The sequence below is a fragment of the Neolamprologus brichardi genome, chromosome 14 (genome assembly GCF_056152115.1).
Source record: "Neolamprologus brichardi isolate AB-2024 chromosome 14, ASM5615211v1, whole genome shotgun sequence".
Lineage (NCBI taxonomy): Eukaryota > Metazoa > Chordata > Actinopteri > Cichliformes > Cichlidae > Neolamprologus > Neolamprologus brichardi.
In genome coordinates this window covers 24,466,882-24,480,725 of record NC_142117.1, presented here as the reverse complement: position 1 = coordinate 24,480,725, position 13,844 = coordinate 24,466,882, and the positions used below count along the sequence as shown (strand labels likewise).

The 13,844-nt window shown below is 40.2% G+C and overlaps 2 protein-coding genes across 2 annotated transcripts; one reads left to right on the top strand and one right to left on the bottom strand.

Annotated features, from left to right (window-relative positions):
- The first annotated feature begins 1,309 nt into the window (after positions 1-1,309).
- otol1b (otolin 1b) lies at positions 1,310-6,068 on the top strand. The gene is made up of 5 exons (XM_006795336.3): positions 1,310-1,416; positions 1,884-2,299; positions 2,396-2,485; positions 4,130-4,201; positions 4,279-6,068. The coding sequence occupies exons 2-5, from the start codon at positions 1,897-1,899 to the stop codon at positions 5,181-5,183; spliced, it is 1,470 nt and encodes a 489-aa protein (XP_006795399.1). The 5' UTR covers positions 1,310-1,416; positions 1,884-1,896; the 3' UTR covers positions 5,184-6,068.
- An 86-nt stretch (positions 6,069-6,154) lies between these two features.
- Positions 6,155-8,700, bottom strand: LOC102784260 (low affinity immunoglobulin gamma Fc region receptor III-B-like). Its single transcript, XM_087851531.1, has 6 exons — positions 8,653-8,700; positions 8,526-8,561; positions 8,108-8,398; positions 7,335-7,607; positions 6,770-7,042; positions 6,155-6,655 (listed from the first exon to the last, which is right to left on the bottom strand). Exons 1-6 carry the CDS (start codon positions 8,675-8,677, stop codon positions 6,381-6,383), a joined length of 1,173 nt encoding a protein of 390 aa, XP_087707657.1. The 5' UTR covers positions 8,678-8,700; the 3' UTR covers positions 6,155-6,380.
- Between the last annotated feature and the right edge of the window lie 5,144 nt (positions 8,701-13,844).

Here is a 13,844-nt window from a genome sequence, read left to right as displayed (position 1 = left end):
GTCTGGGTCCTCTGTGACCAGCTGGGCGCTGTAAAATGACCGCCGCTGTTGTGTGTGGTCTGAATAGAGCTGAGAGACGATGTTGTTGAGGTCAGGCAAGGAGAACCCCAGAGGAACCCCTCTCTCTCGCAGGAATCAACTGCATATCTTACACTCCATCTACTTGCCTTTTATAGAAGGGGCCGGTTGGGCAATTACCTGAGCTGCTGGGAAAGATGGAGATGGAGAGCATGTAAATGTAGGTCAAGACATGGAGAAAGGTTTACGTAATAAGATTAAATGGTTTAAATACACCCAATCGTCTAATTTTTAATAGCGTGCTCTTCATCCCTCAATCCTGCCATCAGCGCTCTCCATTTCCCGAATTTCATTTCCCGTCTTTCCTGCTCACTCACAGCCGGTCATGGATCTCTCTGAGGAGGTGAGGTCTTCAGCAACTGAGGCATGTCCGCTTCTCAAACATTCATTGTCAATGGCAAGTCGAGAGTTTCAACTGCACAGCTACCAGAAAATCACTTTTCTACAAAAACCTGATGCTCTCTTGTTACACCTCAAGAATGAATCATTGTCCAGCTGCACAGTTTGAATCATAGTTAACAAATGTCTCCGTCAGCTGACCTGAGGGCTCATGTGCTAAAAAAGTCAGTCCCAGTGATCGGGCAAGCATTGCAAGTGCATCGATTTAAGGAGATAAGCTGGTTCTTTTGACAAACAGCTCAGGTTTAGCTGCTGCTGAGTGATTATGAGTGCTCGTTAAAAGCTAAAGCTTTCCCCTGGATGTTCACCAAGTACGGTTAGATTGTAAATACTGAGCTCTCTGTGCTACGTGCCAGTTTTCAGATCTAGTGTTAAGCCAGTTTAATTAATTGTCGCAGATTTTTTGCCACAGGTCAAAGTATAAGATCATGCATGCAAATATACTTGCAGCTTTGTGCATACAGAGTGTCACACATGCATAGATGCAGTGCAGTCTCCAAAAGTGGCCGCTCTAAAAGCCAGTGTCAGAGATTCCTCCTTGCTTGGCTTTGTCCCATTAAGAGCCTGGGTAGTAGGTGGGCTGCTTGGAGGAATGCCTCCCATATCAGGTGAACTACTGCCCCACGGCCTTTGCTCCTTGCTTGCTAGCAGCGAGAGAGTGCTCCCGGCGGATGATGTATCCCGTGTCACAAAAGCACCTTTCTACACAACAGGGGTACAGAGAATAGGCCACAGCACAGTGGTTCTCCTTGGGTTGGCTCCAGCCCACCATAGTGAGATTTCAGACCTCCCCCTATGCTTCCAGCAAAACCCCCTCATTGGAGGAGATGGCCCTTTACTCACGCCTGGCAGAGATATCAGAGGGACCTGAAGCTCCTGGTGCAGCCTCCAAGACACTGCTAGAGAGGATAAATGACCATAACACTTATGCATAACTGGGTAAGTGCTTATAACTTGGTTGAACAAATATACTCAGAAGCTTTTAAGTCACCTAGTTTAAACTAGTGAGAGCACACGTTTATTTGATATTTTTGCTTGTGTGTAGATTACTGAAATTGATAGTGTGATTCCAACTTTGTTCAAACAAATCTGAAATAACTGACTAACAGAAACCAGTGTTGACTGAATATCAGACTGCAGCAATAAATAAATAAATAAAAAGTAGAGCTAACCTGTGACTGGCATTTTAGGAAAAGTTAAAATACAGAAAAAGAAAGAGGAAAACATAAACATGGAATAGATGCATAGAAATAATAGAAATTTGAGAGGTACAGTCTGTTCTACGTTTGTGAGTGAAGTGCTAGCATGTGCTTTTTTTTTAACTTCTTATTTGTTTAAAGTTAAATTATATGGAAGATTAAACAAAGTCTGACAAATATCAGAATAACGTCTCGATGCACTCTCAGATCCCCGACAACCATGAGGATTATTTCCTGCCAGTCGACTCTTGTGGCTGTAGTTGCGCTTGCTCTCATTGTGGTGTACTACACTGAAGCTAAGACTACTCCGAAGCCAAAGTACCAGTACACCAAGAAACCCGTCCCTCAGATCACGGTCCACAGCCCTGTAACCACCAGCGTGCCCAAGACTCTTAAGATAGTCCCAACTGCAAATCCTGTGAAGCCCCACCCCCCGCCCAACACAGTGAGGACCACCAACCCAAGTCATGTCTTTCCACAGCACTACCCTGACAGCACCGGGCCACCTGGTGTTGGTCCTGAGAACTACACCCTGGATTACAACGAGTGTTACTTTAACTTTTGTGAATGCTGCCCACCGGAGAGAGGGCCCAGGGGCCTGAAAGGAGAAAGAGGCCTGACAGGTATAGACTCACTGATATGTTTTAATGTTATTAATTATTGTTTGGTTTGTTTGTATGTTTGGCTTCAGATTTTCCACTCACACTTATTTTACTCAGGGCCACCTGGAGAAAAAGGCCTTACAGGAGCAGCTGGTTTACTTGGGCCACCTGGCATCAGTGGTCCTATTGGCTTAAAGGGAGAAAAAGGTACACACTTTAAAATTACTTATTAAAATGATATATTGTATTATGCTATTTACTCACTGGCCACTTTATTATTTAGGTATGTAGACATAGTCAAGACAACCTGCTGAAGTTCAAACTGAGCATCAGAATGGGGACAAAAGGATTAAGTGACTAAGCATGGTGTACTTATTAGTGCCACATGTGTGAGAGTAACCCAAATGACCACTTGTAACAACCAAGGTATTCAGAAGAGCTTCCCTGAATTCACAACACATCAAACCTTGAAGTAGATGTTCTACAGCAGCAGAAGACCGTACTGGTAATTTGGGTTGGATCTCCTTTTGCCTTCAGAACTGTCCTTATTCTTCATGTCATAGATTCAACAATGTGCTTGAAACATTTCTCAGAGATTTTGGTCCACGTTGACAAGACAGCATCACACAGTTGCTGCAGATTTCATGAACATGACTGAATGTCAGGTTCTAGAAAGCAGTTTGGGATGATTTGAGTTTTGTGACATGATTTGTAATCCTGCTGAAAGCAGTCAGGAGAGAATAGGGATGGACGTGATCAGCAACAACACTTAGGTATGTTTCGGTTTTTAAACGTTGCTCATTTGGTACTAAGGAGACTTTAGTATGCCAAGAAACTATCCCCCACACTATCACACCAACCTGAACCATTGATACAAGGCAGGACAGAGTCGTGCTGTTATGTTTTATGTTGTTTGTGCCAAATTCTGATCGTCGGAAACGGCTCGTTTCGAAACTTGTGACTCATCAGACCAGGCAACATTTTTCTAACTTTCTGTTGACCAATTTTGGAAATCCTAATTAAATTGTAGTTTCCTGTTTTTAGCTGCCAGTAGTGGCACTTGTGTAATCTCCTGCTTAAAGGTTTGATGTGTTCGGAGATGCTCTTGTGCATACCTTTTTTGTAAGTGATGTTTTTACGCGTTGGTTGGTTAGCAACGACGAGTAAAACCATCGTGTGGCTCAGCCGTTTACTTTATTTTCCACATAAACCTTTCACAATAAAGCACAAGATCCTGTTGACATTTTTCAAAATAAACTGAAATAATAACAATATACATTATTTTCAAACATCAAATTTTAGAATATGCATGAAGCAAGTTACCTCAAATAAGAACATGAAGTAACTATAAATGGCGCTTACAAGGAGTGATTATTTAGTTACTGTTACTGTGAGTTACTGTTGCCTTCCATCCACTCAGCTTGGTCATTATCCTCTAACCACTGACAAGACTTTTTCACACAGAAAACTTCTGCTCACTGGAAATTTTCTCTCTTTTTTGGATAAATCTTAGAGATTTTGTGGGGAAATCCCAGCAGATCTGCAGATACTCTGACCAGCTTGTCTGGCATTAACAACCATGTTCAAAGTCACTTAAATCACTTTTTTCCCCATTCTGATGCTCAGCCTGAACTTCAGCAGCTCATCTTGAGCACATCTACATTCCCAAATGCATTAGGATGCTGTCACATGATTGGCTGATTACATATCTGTGTTAACAGGCATTCAGGCATACCTAATGAAGTGGTTGATTTATCTATATATTGTCTTTCCTCATCTGAGATAATTTCTTTTAAAATAAATTTATATTTTAAATATAATTAATATATTTGTATTTCGCAAATTTTCTAGGGGATAAAGGTGACAGAGGAAACAGTGGGCCAAGTGGGCCACTAGGGATTCCAGGAAAACCAGGACCAAAAGGTATAAAAATCTCATGGCTATATTTTCCATTGTTACCTGACTTGATTTATTTTTACACAGTTTTCCTTACCTTACAGGTGATGTTGGCTACAAAGGGGAAAAGGGTGAAGTAGGACTGCATGGTTTCAAAGGCGAAAAAGGGCAGAAAGGAGAACCTGGCAAGAATGGGACTGTTGGTGAGAAAGGAGAACCTGGAAAAGAGGGGCCAGCTGGGCCTCCAGGAGTGGCTACACTACAAGGACCAAAAGGAGATAAGGGGGATAGAGGGGAGTGTGCCTCATATGGAGAGAAAGGACACAAAGGTGAACCAGGTGAACCTGGAGCTCCTGGAATCCCAGGAGCGATGGGAATTCCAGGACAGAATGGCAAGCATGGCTCCCCAGGCCCTATAGGTGTCCGAGGGGATCCGGGAGCTCCTGGACCACAAGGAGAACCAGGGGTGAGGGGGCTAGAAGGACCACAAGGTATAAGAGGGATGCCAGGACCGAGAGGGGAAAGAGGTTACCCTGGGATGAGAGGTGAGCGGGGTTTTCGTGGATTCAAAGGTGCTAAGGGTTCTGGATCAGGGGTTCCCCAGAAACACTCTGCCTTCAGCGTAGGTATCTCTCCGAGAAAGTCTTTCCCTCCTTCAGGCTTCCCGATCCGCTTCGACAAAGTCTTCTACAATGAAGAGAACCACTTCAACATAACTTCCAACAGCTTTACATGTGTCTACCCTGGAGTTTATGTCTTCTCGTTCCACATCACCGTGCGCAATCAGCCGCTGCGAGCCACGCTGGTGGTGAACGGGTCACGGAGAGTGAGGACACGGGACTCTCTGTACGGTCAAGACATCGACCAGGCCTCCACTCTGGTGGTGCTGCGGTTGGCTGCAGGCGATCAGGTGTGGATGGAGACGCTCAGAGACTGGAATGGAGCGTATGCCAGCAGTGAGGACGACAGCATCTTCTCTGGATTTCTGCTTTACTCAGACAAGCCGTGATGCACACTTTGTGTTTACTATCACAAAGTCTGAATACTGGTGGTGCTAGTGTACATGCTGGTCTGCACGTCTTCTATTATTGCCTAGCCTCTTCTTAAGAAGGGATAGTACTCGTCACACATTAATGCTGCTGCAGAGTAGTGCTCCAAAGTTTTGATCGACACCACCCTAATTAAATATAATGGTTAAATACAGTCCAATTCACAAAACACAGTGAGTAAAGCATCCCAAGAAATACCCCTGAGGTAATTATTGGAAGATGGCATTCACAAGTAGTAAAAGATCATAAACTAATCTCCTGTTATCCAGACAGAAGAAAGTTTTTTTAAATGATAAAAGTGTAAAAGTTCAATATTTAGCATAAAAAATTGTATAATTTATCCAACATTTTTGTACACATGCAGTGCCTCCTTATGTTAAAGCATTCTAATTAAAAGTAGCAGCAGTAAGTGAGAGATCGTGCAGAAGTTTATTATTCAGCTACCAAAGCAAAAGATAAAGCACAAAAATATGATCAGTGCTGTTTATCTATTTGTCAGCAAGATTATCGTGTTCCTCTACTGATTCCTTCAGTTAACCTTTAAGTCACTGCCCTGACCCAGTGTCAGGGCAGTGACCTTGCCTTGCCTCATTTGCATGAAACAAAAAAAAAGCTCCTTCCTTTTGGGTCCCTCTTTTTTCTCATGATTTAACTGCTGCTTCCTTTTTAGTTGTTTTCACCCATAATGACCTAAGCTGTGTGAACATGCATGCAAAAATTGATCAATAGAAAAGACAAATGTGTTCAAAATAGTCATCACCGATAGCTGCATCTTAATGTAAATCTGTCAAAATATGACTGCACCCCTGTGTCTTATTAAACCAGTGATTGTAATATATAAGAAGTCCTGCTCAAATATGGAGCTGTAAAAGGAAATTGTGTTTACAGAAAATAAAATCCAGCAGTACATAACATTTTGTAAAATGCTTTATTTGATTTTAACATGTATGTGTTAGATATTTCCAACAATTCTGGTACAGCGTTTGATGTTTGTTAACTGGAGATATCAGAATTTCAGGTGCAGGACCTCATATATGAGATTTCTAGTTGTACAAAGTACATATACAAAAGATGAAAAATTGCACAGTTAAATACAGAAGTGTGACAATGACCCAGCATGATTAGTAGAGAGATTGTGTGTAATGTATGCTAAGTTATCAAAGAGAATCTGCAGAGTCCCCAGACATGTCACCGGATTCCTGAGAGTCCCCAGACATGTCACCAGATTCCTCAAATGGATTTGCCTGATCTTGAGTTGTAGCTGAGTTAAAAACCTGGTCTGTAGTCAGCAAAGTGGTTGGGACTGCTTGTGAAGTCTTCAGTGGAGGCCCTTGTGATGGTGTGCTCTTTACTGGAGTGAACTGGATCGGCTGGTGAGAGGAGAGGTTAGGGGAGGTCGGTAGTGAAGCAGCAGGTGGGAAGTCATCTGTGGCTGAAGCAAGGCAAATACTGTTAGACATAAAGTATCACATTTTTAACAGTCCATTAGGAACTTTGGGGCTTATCGGTGTAGAACAAATGCTGGGGTAAATTAAATTTTAAATACCTCTTATTTGTCCAAAGTTTTTGGGTTCACTGGACTTTGAGAGGTCCAACTGAGGCACCCTGGCCTTGCAGCTGTACAGCCCTGGAGTCTGTTTCACTACATTATAGTTGTCAGAGGTCGCAGGTCCCAGTCGCCTGTTATTTTTGTAGAAATAGAAGTCTATCGGAGGGGCAGGAGCAGGGGCGTGGTACTGCACATGGCAAATGAGCTTCATCCTCTTTAGCTGAGTATCATAGTTGGGGATGATCTCCAAAATTGGCTGTGACAGAACCTCTGTGACAGAAGACATTGATTTATTTTAAGAAAAAAACAAAGTGGTAGGTCATGAGGCTAAGAATATTTATGTTCAATTGTACTAACAGGAATAACTTAACATTGTGGGAAATATGGGCTTTCTTGCTCAGCATTAAAGGAGAAGGTCTATACACACTAAGTTTAGCACTAGGTGTAAAGATGGATCACTTATAAGAATACTATCTAGATTAGCACATCTCTCAAAGCATGCTGTCATTCCTTTAACTACACCACACCTAAGATAAGAACACACAATTCGGTGTAATCTCACCTAAGATCTGTACATGAGCGCCAGCAGAAATGACAGAGAGTGTTTGTCTCCTCACATCCCAGGAAGCCCTGCAAGAATATACTCCTAGGTCCTCAAGGCTCAAGTTGGTCAGATAGAAATCTGGCTTGTGACCATTTTGTCTCATTACTTCAACGCCATCTTTGTACAAAATAATCTCTTCAAGTCGGGGGTTCCCTCTGACACGACATGTCACCTCCAATGTGCTCCCGACAAGTTGAGGATGTCGTGGGACTTGCAGAATCGCCCAGCCACCTACGGAAACACCACAGAGTTACCTCTGAATAACTTCCAATCTTACATTAGTACATTAGTATTATTGTAATAACATCTAACAATAATGCGTAATGCTACAATGCAAGAAGGGGAGGTTAAGGTACTCTATAAGACAGCATGTACCCCTGATATACTGTCTAGTTATAAGGTGGGGAAACAAAGTTTGTACCCCAAAGATACCACATAAGTACAAATAACCCCCCAAAACAAAAGTCCTTGTTATACCAAATTGACATTTTAAGTTGAATTATAGAAGTAGATTTATATGTTAAACCCTAGAAAGTCACAGTATAAGTTGCAGGCTGTATTAAGAAGTGCTACCATCACTCACAGCATGTCTTAGATGAGCTGCACAGAAAACCTAAAGTTGAAAAGAAGCTTATAGATGTTCAATGCTCCAGTGTTAGGATTACACAGGAAGAAAGAAGCCTAACGTGCAAAGCAATTATATTTCTTTCATACAGACAAACAGATCTTACCGTCCACCTTGAGCTCCACAGGGACACTTTGCTGGGTACGAATCTTTCCCACCTTCGTATTTCTTGTTCCTTGGCAGTAGTATTTCCCGCTCTCTTGAACTTTGGTATTCCACAGATTTAATTCCTCCCCAGTCTGTGAGAGCTCCTCAGACCCCCTGAACCACAGGTAGGTCCAGTTAGACCTGTGCACATCAGGAATACTGCATCTCAAGTGTGCTCTCTCCCTCGAGAAGATCCTCAAATGTCCTGACACCAACTCAATGTTGGCTCTGAAAGACGTCTCAGTGGGAACTGCAGAAAAAATAGAAGAATACAGTTAAAGCGTCTTTTTTGGTAATGAGTGTAAATCCTGAGATCACTTCTAAAATAATATCTGTGCAAATTTAAAGTATATTTGTAAAGAATATTTGGTTCATACCATGAGACACTACAATCTGTGAGAGTGCTGAAAAAACTGAAAGAGAAAATAATCAAGTTTAAATGACAGTTACATCAGGTCAGTATGTAAAAGTACATTTTTATTAAATGAGCTGAAGAAAACTCACCAAAGAGAGAGATGAGCTTGTCCATTTTGGAGACTCTTCAAGAAACAGAAACCGATCGAGTATTTATTCATTTCCACTAAAAAGAGAAGTGAAAATGCTTCTTCCCCTCCTTGGGTGCGCCATATGAGGACATCGTTCTTACCATAAAAATTTCTACCCTAGGCTAAAATTAATTTCATGGTAAACCACATCATGTGGCAAATTGTCTTTTATGCTGTGAAGGCATTTTTTTTCCCATGGTCACATCATGGAAATAATAATTACAAATAAATGGGAACTGACCATTTTTAACACAGGAAACATTTCTATCCTGATAGCAGGGATCTCTTCCTTCATCAAGAGACCACAAGGAGTCACTGAATCGCTTGACTAGAATGAAAACCATGTGGATCGTGTTTTATTCCCCCCACAGTCACCTGTTATCTGACCCCCCTGTGGGAGGTTTTGGACTGATGTGTTGCACAGTCCTCCCCAACAACACTATTTTTCTTCATCTGTTTAACGTGGAAACTTGATATTTTCTAGAATTAGCAAACACAGTTGTTCTGTTTATTTGTTATTGTAAAATAAAGGTGTTTGTTTTATATGTTTCTATGATAGATTCACGTTTCATTTAGTTCATATATTTGTTGGAAAGGGTTAAAAATGGATTGGATAAAACAAAAGTGTAGCTAGCATTGATTAAAAACGTGTCTAAAATATGTGATTACAAAAGAAGGGTTTGTTAAAAGCGTTATAAAGTGTAAAGTGCTGTCAAGTTTGTTTGAGGTAGAGTTTGTGATGGTCACGTGACCAGAGTTTCGCTGAGAGCACATCCATGGCATTGTGGGTCAGAACTAGCATACAAAGCTACAGCCATAACAGTAATGTTATTCTGCATGTGGTCTAAGAAGCGCACATGGTAATGGTTTTCATGTACAGTATATTGTATATATCATGTTGTATACATGTTTTATATTGGCGATAAGAGGATATTTTCAGTAATATCCGTTATGTTGCATTTTTCCTGTTCCGCTAGCTCAAGACTGTTTATTGACACTAACATGAGAGACTTTAATAGGTTCAGAGATACTTACGTTGTAAACTGTTTTCTTTAGTTTTCACGGTGTCTGAAGAAAATGAGAAAGAGAGAGAGAAATAATCTTCCGAAGATGATGCGTCGCCATTGTTTGTTGGACACCTGTAGTTACAATTAAATCAAGCTAATTGAAATAATACACATTTTACACTTTATTATTGTAGTACCGATGCAAAAACAGCTCGCAGCCTGCTATGAGCTGTTTTTCTTACGGCACTGTGCAAAATGTCATGAGTCACCACTCATGTCTTTAAATTTTACCAGGGAAATGAGAAATAGGTCCAGCGATTTATTGAAATGTGAAAAAACAGCATATCAGCCAAAAAAAAAAAAAAAAAAAAAATATATATATATATATATATATATATATATATATATATATATATATATATATTGTATAATTCTAACAAGCTTGACGATCAATATGATGACCTTTATTCTTGTGCACAGTCCAAACTGTCTGAGGCACTTTTCTTTTAATTTCTTTAAGAAGTCTTCAGGAATAGTTCTCCAGGCTTTTGGAAGGACGCTGAAAGCTCTTTAGCTTAGCATTTAGACTTAGTAATGTTGTGGGGAGGCCAATCCATGACTGATAGTGTCCCATTGTGTGTGTGTGTGTGTTGTTTAAATCCAGGTATGCTTTCATTGAACTGGCAGTGTGAATATATTCAGCTGAGGCCAATCAGTCATTTTCCAGATAGTGGCCATGGCAGAGCCTCCACCGTGTTTTTCAGATGGATGTAGACACTTACTCTTCAGCAGAAGAGCATCTGTGACCACATCAAACCTCGAAGCAGATGGTCTATGGCAGCAGAAGACCACACCAGGTACCACTTAGTTAAAAACAGGAGACCGAGGCTGCAGTTCACATGGGTTTAACTTAGATTGAGCCTAAAGCAGTTTATCTACATTAAGATATTATAAGATATATAAATAAATAGAATGACACTCCATGTTTTTATACAATTCACTGCCAAAAATACCACAACCTCATTGCACACGTTTAAAATAAGCTTTTGTTGAGCTGTACTCACAAAATGTAAAATATTATTTGTTGCATTATTCTTTCAAGCTCATTTGAACCCTTTTAGTGAAAATTAATTACTGGGGGTTTTTCACTGGAAGGGTGTGTTTTCTTGTTCTTTTTTTCTTTTCTCTGATTTTTCCTTGAGTCAAGAGGTCTTGAGGCTTTCTAGGCTTCTCTTTTGTTTTTCTTGTTTTTTAGTCGACTCCTTATACCTGACAATATTCATGGGAATGTGTTTTTTTTTTTGTCTTTATTTGTTACAGACAACATAACTAAGGACCATTTTTAAATTGTATCTTCAGGCATTTTTTTATTAGCAGCCTGTCACAGAAACATATTTTGTGGTTCAAGCAGTGAAAATATTGGAAAAATACCAAAGATAAAACAGTTTGAAAGCCACTAAATACTAGTTTAGCACCAAAAAGGTGATTGAAACCTCAGCAGGGTATGGCGTGTGTCCTTACAAATTTAAGGAAATTGGACAAGTGGAAGGCAAAAGAAGAAGTGAGAGGCCTAAAACGCTATCAACAGCAGATCACCAGCCACGTCATGAAAAACACATCCTTAAGATATATAGAGTGCCTGCCAAGCAGCCACCCTTAAAGTGTTCCCCTACCGGATACCATACAGAACAGTAGACACAGCTAAAATTCTGGGTTAATTCCACTTCATTCCTGACTTGCAAAATCGTGACCATCACAGTCATGTGAAACATAAAAGGAACCACAACAGTCCATCTGACTTTTCTATTTTTATTAATCACACACCCATAGATGCAAATATACCAATACTGCCCCAATAAGTTACATTTAAATAAAAGACAGTATTCTGTTCATTTCTCCCATGTCACACAATAACAAACCTATAAGGTAACAAAGATGCGGTTTAAAATGTTTTTAAACCTTTTCCTGATAAATGGCTTCTGCATACATTCGAGCAGCATTCAAGGTTTTTTTTAATCTCCTGTAAATATTACAGAATTATCATCCAGAGGGAGGATTAACCAACACTGTACAGAAAAATTAAATCACTTCTGTACATTCAGCTTATGACTGGAGGTCAGCCATGAAAAAAGGAGTATTTCTACAGGTGTAACTGGAGGATTTCTCGACATAAATGGAATATTCAACACACAGCACAGATTACAAACAACCACTGGGAGTCCCCCACTACCTCACTAACCTCACCCTACCCATTACTTTGTTAGATACAACTTGGGAATTAAGGGCCTACATACCCCGGAGACATACACTTAAAATAAATCCTCATCTGATAGTTCCATCCGGATATTGTCCGTTTTATCCTCTCTGTACATAAAAGGGCGAAGAATAGCTGAGGTACAGAAGATGCCACAGTGGGTGACAAGCAGATGTGTTTCAGAAAAACTTTGAATGGAGCTGCTCTGTTTCCACTGCACAGCTGGATTGAGGATATCAGCAAGTCTAAAATTTTAACAGGTCCAGACTGTAAGTGACAGACCCCTAACTGAGTGTTGCTGGCCTCCAGGAATCTACCTTGTGATTCCCGTGGTTCAAAATAATCTGAAATTTTAGTAAATACTCTTATTTGCTTTCTGGTGCAGAGTCAGGAGCATTCATACCACTCTGGCAGCTGTAGCCAGCCTAGCCGTATCCACAGGTGACAGAAATCCACCACCAGTGAACTGCTGATCTGTACGAAAGATTCTACGCTTTGGTTTTTCTGCAGACTAATTTACAACAAAACATTTAGCAGTTTTACATTTATTGTTCAGAGACGGGAGTGGCATTAAGCTTCTCATCTTACTCTCTCCAAGAAAGCAAATAAACGCACAACCCAAAAATAACAAACTTGTCAAACTCAGCAGTGTTCAAAGAGGTCAAGAATAAAAGCTTTTCATGTGCATTTCTATAATCAGAGCTATCGCCATCTGGTGGCTTTCTGATAGAATGCAGGTTTTTACTCAAAATATTTTTATAGAACAATTGTGGATACAGTTAACAAAAAAGAAAGGAAAAGAAAAACGAAGGGAAACGCGTCACCCTCGGCAGAGGTGGGTAGTAACGAGTTACATTTACTCCGTTACATTTACTTGAGTAAGTTTTTGAAAGAAATTTACTTTTAAAGTACCTTTTTGCACGATACTTTTTTACTTTTACTTGGGTACATTTGTGAAGAAGAAATGGTACTTTTACTCCGCTACATTTGCAAAATTTGACTCGTTACTTTTAAAAAAAATAATTAGTTTAACACATTAGATAACATGCCGCCAGTGGTGTTTCCGGTAACTTTTTTACCAATCAGATGTGGCCATGCAGTCACATGACCAGTTTGAAACTGTGGCGGGCAGAGCGGCCCAAGCGTTTCAAAGTAGCGGACACACGGAAAGAAGAAACATTAAAAACATGGCAGAGCCAGTCGTCTACGCTAGAGCTGAAGAGGATGAACACCAGGGGCGGATCTAGAGAAATTTTCTTAGGGTGGCATGAGGGTGGCAAAGGAATCAAATGGGGTGGCAAAATCGAAGCCTTTTTTTTTTCCAAACACATATGCAGGTGGTTACATATGGTTAGAATAATTCAAATGCAGTAAGTTTACACGTTTTTCATATAAATATAGTCTAGAACTTAATTATTCTCTGTAGCCCCCATAATTACACACTTTAGTTACATAAAACATGTGAGTTTTGATTCTATGTACTGTCTAGCCTGTATAATAAATAAATATGTAGCCCAACAAGTATAAAATCCAGAAAGCTACACAACATGGGGCGGTTCATTTACAAACACAAGTCTAACTTAAGTTTCCCACTGTTAGAAAACAATCACATTGTTACATGCTTAAATTACACAAAATGTCAGAAATCTGCACTGTCATGAACAAAATTTTAAACCTAATTTTTCATGATTTGTTGGATTAACCCACTGAGGTCTGAAATACAACCGGCCATTTTTGACTCCTTTTGAGTTCACGTTTGTATCTCACCCTCAAATTGTTTCATTTTATTTTTTCCCCTTGCCTTGTTTGGTATCATTCTTTTCAGCTCAACTGAATTTAGTTGTTTTTTTCACTGACATACTGCATTAGTATTACTCATCTGAAATCACA